Source organism: Stegostoma tigrinum, chromosome 14, assembly GCF_030684315.1.
Source record: "Stegostoma tigrinum isolate sSteTig4 chromosome 14, sSteTig4.hap1, whole genome shotgun sequence".
Lineage (NCBI taxonomy): Eukaryota > Metazoa > Chordata > Chondrichthyes > Orectolobiformes > Stegostomatidae > Stegostoma > Stegostoma tigrinum.
The window spans coordinates 62,198,097-62,204,902 of NC_081367.1; the positions used below are offsets into that span (position 1 = coordinate 62,198,097).

Consider the following 6,806-nt stretch of genomic DNA (forward strand, 5'->3'; position numbering starts at 1 on the left):
TCATGAGTCCCATGTTGACGAACGTAGTAATGTGTTTTCTTAAGGGACGATCCAAACATTATGTTGATGTTCAACAGAGATTGAGATAAATTGGGCACATATTAATGCAATTTTCACAGGAATAGCTCGACCTTATAAAACAGAGCCACCCTGCTGTAAGACGAGGACAGTTACTTTCCTTGTCAAAGATGCATTATTGGTTATTTTTAGTGATAATTTCTGCTGTTGCCCTGACATGGTCCAGTAATGAGCAGGCTTGCAAACGTTGGGGTAAGTTTGATTTGCTGGGCTTTTCGAAGGATGGAGATATCACCTTGGGAGGAATTTTTCCATTGCATTACCACATTGAGTATCCGGACCTATCGTTCAGCAAACATCCGGGACCGGCAAAATGCCTCAGGTTTGTTTGTGCTATTAGATGCTCCATTTGGGAATGAGTGGTAATTATCGGGTAAGGCCTTGGGTGAGCTCTTCTGTTTTCCTTCAAAATACTTCCATCGGATCTCAGAAGGAAGGTAGGGGATCCTTTAATGGTTCATTTTGAATCGACACGTAGTCAGGTCTTCACTTAATATCAATTAATATTTTGAGCTCAAGGCTTTACTTTGGGACATAGATCCATCAAACTCCAGCTTAGAAACAATGGTAGTGTCACACAATTACCGCGAATAATATCGACACTTTGATCCACTCTGATATAATTGCATCGTTGCTTTCTGTGTACATTTTTAAATTATTGTTTCTCTGCCTTCTCTGCAGCTTTCAGTTTCGTCTTTTCCGGTTTGCACTGGCGATGATTTTTGCAATAGAGGAAATAAGCAATGATACAGCACTGCTTCCCAGTGTTACTCTAGGATACCGCATATACGATTCTTGTCATTTACCCCAGCTATCATTAAAAGCAGCTCTGGAGTTTCTAAGCAGTCAAGAGGCGAACACGTTCTCTAGTAAATGTAAAAACTCCTCCATCGTTCCTGCGATTGTTGCTGATTCTGGGTCCACGCAGTCTTTAGCAATAGCACCTCCCATCGGTGCCTTCAGAATCCCAATGGTAAGAGGTGGCATTTAATAACTTGGATCAACAGTAGATACAAAATTATTCGAAACCAGCCAGAATCTTTATTTACATTCTCATTAGAGTGTCCATTTAGGATGGTCAGACTGTTGATTGTTCTTTGATTCGGCATGGTTATAGCTGTATAACCAGGTTATGATTCTTCTTCTTCGAAGTTACCACTTTGAGAATCTCATTTTAGCAACCTGGTGATAAAAAGAAGTAACATACAATTTTAAAAAATCTTTCAGAAATGATTACAGAAAGAAAAATTGACAAAATTTGCTCGTTTGTTTCATTGCTGAGATGCGGGCAGTATTAACAAAATCAATATTTGTTTCCCATCCCCAGTAATCCTGGAGCGGAATAATTTCGTAGATCATCTGGGGACAAAGTTGATGGTGAGGTATGCACAAACCTGCCCAGGAGCAATCAACATGATAATTAGAACGCTAAACGATACAATGCCAGCGTTACATTATCGCTTGAAATAAATCTATTTTAAACAATAAAATGTTTCAGCATCCGCTCACTGGGACCTGTGTAATTCATGCCTGGAAGACAGTGTCTTTACTGTTGGCTCCAGGGGCCAGATGAAGCTGTTCAAAATGAAAACCGAAACAACTGCGGATGCTGTAAACCAGGAACATAACCAGACGTTGCTGGAAAAGCTCATCACACCTGGTAACATCTGTGAAGAAAACAAAAATCAGCGTTATTTTAATCCAGACGTTAACGCTATTTTTCTACGCAGATGCTACCAGATGTGTCGATATTTTTCAAAGTTCTATTTCGCAACCTTGACTTTAAAAATAAACAGAGAATGTTGGATATGTTGCTAAAGATATAAGATGTTGGGTGGAAAAGTATTTTATATTTGGGCAATTAGTCACATATCCTGCATTTTCTATTTCTTTCACTCCATTGACTTCAATGGGAAGGGACAAAAGGCGAGATCGACTGTGGATCCTCAATGCGATGCTGCATAGCGTTTGATTTATCCTCAAGCACCCAGTAGAGAGAGAAAGAGACTGTTCGACGATGTTTTTCATGTTAAATTGTGAGAACAGGGGATAGTTGGAGCTCGAACAAGGTGAATCAGGAAAGAGCGACGCTTGGAAGGAACGCTGAGAATATTTGAATGGAGTGTTTTTAAATGATTAAATATGCATTTGAGATAAACTACTCCTGTAAGCCCGACCAGAGTTGGAATCTTTATACTTATCAATTAATATCTGTGTGTTGATGTCATAAGTAGTAATAAATTATAATGGAAACTCATTTTTGTTTGTTTTATTTATGACAGGTTAGCTACTTTTCTACCTGTGCCTGCCTCAGCAATAGAAAGGAATATCCGTCATTTTATCGAACTATATCAAGTGATTACTATCAGGCGAAAGCATTAGCCCAGATGGTGAAACATTTCGGATGGACCTGGATCGGGGCAGTTAAGGGTGACGATGACTATGGAAACTTTGGGATGCAAGCATTTCAAGAGGAGGGACAACAATTAGGCGTTTGTATCGCTTTTTCTGAGTCATTTCATAAAACATACACTCAAGAGAAGTTACAAAAAACAATCAATACCATAAAAACTTCTTCTACGAAAGTTATCGTTACATTTATCGGAGAAGCAAGCATGGGAGTCCTTCCAAAGGAAATGATTGGACAAAACGTCAGCGGCATACAATGGATTGGAACCGAATCATGGGTTTCCACGTTGCTTCTTCCTCCGAAGGAAAGTAAAAGTATTGCTTCTAGTGCAATTGGAGTTGCAATTCCCAAGGTCAGCATTCCAGGGTTAAGGGAGTTCCTCATGAAAGTTCACCCATCCCAGTATCCAGGAAACCTCTTGGTGAAAAAGTTTTGGGAAAGTTGTTTTGGATGCACTCTAAGCCGTGGAAATAAAAAGGATCCTCCAAATGCTGAACCACAGCTTAAGGAATGCACAGGAAGAGAAAATTTAGAGAATGTCCAGAATGATTTTACTGACATGTTGCAGTATAGAGTCACTTACAACATGTACAAAGCAACTTATGCTATAGCTCATGCACTACACAATATGATCTCCTGCAAAACCGGGGAAGGGCCTTTCGCCAATGGCAGTTGTGCAAGTGTTTCGAATTTTCAACCGTGGCAGGTGAGGAACATTTAACGTAATTTGATGACTATATTTATGGAAATATCCGATGTGATCGAATTCATGTTTGCATATCTGCCATTAATGAAAACTTGTTCCGAATTTGTTTTGTTTTTAAGTTACTATATTACATGAGAACAGTGAATTTCATAAGCAAGATCAAGCAAGATCAGCGAAAAGGTTTATTTTGACAAAAACGGAGACCCTGTCGCAACATATGACATTGTAAACTGGCAACCAAATGTTTTCGGTAACATTGACATTGTAAATGTTGGGTACTATGATGGGTCAGCTCGTTCTGGAGAAGAATTTTCGATAACAGAAGAGGCAATTGTTTGGAGCGGCGGTCAGAAGTCGGTAAGGTTTGTGGAGGACTTGTGCTTTAAAAAATAACTACCTGATTTTTAACTTCAATTTTATTTCTCTGAAACGAAAAAGCGAACTGATGGTTCTCGTATTAAATAGGCGCAGTATGCGCTACTGTCCGGTTTCTAATGTTGACTAAAATTGCAACGCATCAAACATTTTTTAATGGAAAAGCTCTGCTCATCAATTCTCTGAGCTTAATGAACCGAGCACGTAATACCAGAGAGATATTTTATTTCTACCCATTTCAACAGCAGAATGTAATTGCACATAACTGACATAATGAAAAAACTGAAATGCAATGAAAAATGAAATTACTGATAAAAAAAGTGCAGCTTAAGAACAAGATATAAATGTAACTATCTTAAACGACACTAAATGATCAAATGAGTAAAATGTAAACTAAATGAAAAAAAAGGTTGCATTGGTTTGAAATTATAAATTTGCGGTTCATGGATCCATTGGGTCGATGTCAGGGACTTTATGGTTCATATTCATCATAGTCACAAACACATCTGTGCCAGACAAGTGGCAAGCAATGTCTATCTTCAACGAGAGAGGATCTAATCATCTTCCCTATATATTCGAGAGCATTAGCATCACTGAATCCCACATTGCCAACGTCTTAAGCGATAACCTTCTAAAGAGAAACTGAATTTGACCAATTATACAAGCTCTGCAGCTACAAGAGCAGATCAGATTGTACGAACCTTGCAATAGGTAACTTACTCCTGGACTCTCTACCAGCTACAGGCTCCAGGCCAGGGTTGTGATAGAATCTGCCCACTTGCCTCGATGGGTGCAATTCCAATTACTCAGGAAGCTTAACGCCATGTAGGATAAGGCAACTCATTTGATTGGTGATTTCTTGATTTCTGAAGAAGGGTTTCGACCCGAAACATCAGCTTTCCTGCTCCTCTCATGCCGCTTGGCCTGCTGTGTTCATCCAGCTCGACACTTTGTTATCTCACTTGATTGGTAACACATCCACAACATTCACTTCCTCTGTCACAGATGGTGAGTAATTGCGCCTACCAGTTACACTGCAGTATTTCAACAAAGCTATTTATGTAGCACCTTCCAAACTCATGCCCACTTCCCTTCAGAGGAGTATTGGCAAAAAGAAATCCACGCCAACTCCAGCACCTGCAAGTTCCCTTTGCAGCGCAACACTGTCTTGAGTTGGAAAAAAAATCTCATTTCCTCCCTTATGACATAAAAAGGTCAACTTGCATTAAATGGATTGCAAAAGTTCGGAAGACAGCTCAAAGGCAAAAAGGGATGGGCAATAAATGCTGGCCTCGCCAGAAACGTCCACATCTCATGACTTTTACTGTGGAAACGATTTTTATTTCCGCCATTAAACGGTATTATTACAAAATATTTTGGTTTAATCTTTTTCATTCCCTCTTTCTTTTTTTTCAAAGATAAGTTATTCAACTGCAAAGACGCATTATGAATGTTATTACATTAAGCTGAATTCTAATGTCCTGATTCTGCAAATACATGTCTGTTCCAAGCACTTTACAACGACTTCCAACTGTGATATGACGAGGTAAAAAACCGTAACATTATTCCAAAAACTGAACAAATGTATCAGAAATGTCGATTGCACTCTAGGCCTGACTGGATGTTTTAGTTTAGCCACATAGAATTACTAGAATTTGTTCACCATTGTATTCATATTCATAACCGGATTCCGAAAGCAGTTTGCTCTGAAAGCTGCCATCACGGAACAAGGAAAGCAACACGAAAAGGGCAACCCATTTGCTGTTTTGATTGTATACAATGTGCACAAGGAGAAATCAGCAACACAACTGGTAAGCAAACTCTACTGGCAAAGGCATTGCTGCTTAAACATGATTTCCGTCTCATACAAGCATTAAGATTCCTCATGATTCACTAAGTCTTGGGTTGCTTTTTAGATTCCATTCAGTGCATAAAATGTCCAACGGAATTCAAATCTAACGAGAGACGGGATCAGTGCATTCCAAAGGAAATCGAATTTCTTTCCTTTTCCGAGACAATGGGAATCATTCTGGTGTCCCTGGCGTTGGTGGGAGCCTGCGCCACTGTTGGTGTATTCGCAATATTCTACGTCTCCGATTGTTAAAGCTAATAACTCTGAGTTAAGCTTCCTTCTTCTTTTTGCCCTCACTCTTTGCTTTCTATGTTCAATTACATTCATTGGTGAACCTTTAGATTGGTCTTGTATGGTCTGCCACGTGGTATTTGGTATTAGTTTTGTGCTTTGCATATCTTGTGCATTGAGTAAAACAATAGTGGTGGTGATGGCATTCAAAGCAACGTTTCCTAACAATAATATGATGAAGTGTTTTGGACCAAGACAACAACGGCTGATGGTTTACATCCTTTCCCTGGTACAACGTGCAATATGTGCTACCTGGTTAATTACATTTCCACCTTATCCTTTGAGAAACCGAAGCCACTCTAATGAGATAATCGTGTTTGAATGCAATGTAGGATCGCCGTTAGCCTTCTATTGTGTACTCCGTTATATTGGATTTCTGTCCTGTGTGTGTTTTGTTGTAGCGTTTTTAGCTCGACAACTTCCAGATAACTTCAATGAAGCTAAACACATAACGTTTAGTATGCTTATCTTTTGTGCAGTTTGGGTAACTTTCATTCCAGCTTACATAAGTTCTCCAGGAAAATATGCTGTGGCAGTTGAAATATTTGCTATTTTGGCTTCGAGCTTTGGCCTACTTTTTTGCATTTTTGCCCCAAAATGTTATATTATTCTTCTGAGTAAAGAAAAGAATACAAAGCGGAACATGATAGGCTCGGTGACTTCTAAAATATGATTTTAAAGTGTTCACTAAAGAGGCCCGGATATTTTAGTCAGTCATTGTTTTGTCTTAAAGATAATGAATGAGACTTGGTGTGGAGAGCCGCAAAGCTTTTTACCAACACCCATTTTACGCAACCTAACGAAGCCGCAATGACCTGCAGTAAGTGCAATGTTGAAGATGGGCTGATATTTTTGGCTATTTTATACATCTCTCCCGATTTTACTTTAATCTGAATTGAAAATTGCAAGTGGCCTTTCATTATTTAAACATGGGTCCAAGTCACTTTTCGCTTCCTTGTGGTGCCCTGAATTTCTTCATCGCACAGAGGTTTGATTCGAAACTTGCTTGATCTGTCACATTAAGTCAGTTCTCAAAGTTGCCCTTTACTAGCGTCCAAAATTGATTACTCACATCGCTTTCACTACACACATTA

General features: G+C 39.2%; 1 protein-coding gene across 1 annotated transcript; it reads left to right on the forward strand.

The window, feature by feature from the left end:
- The first annotated feature begins 300 nt into the window (after positions 1–300).
- LOC125457443 (extracellular calcium-sensing receptor-like) lies at positions 301–6,385 on the forward strand. Its single transcript, XM_059650846.1, is given in 8 exon segments — positions 301–440; positions 760–1,051; positions 2,361–3,194; positions 3,314–3,343; positions 3,345–3,551; positions 5,200–5,380; positions 5,486–5,612; positions 5,614–6,385. Coding segments are annotated over 8 exon segments (2,583 nt in total).
- The last annotated feature ends 421 nt before the right edge of the window (positions 6,386–6,806 follow it).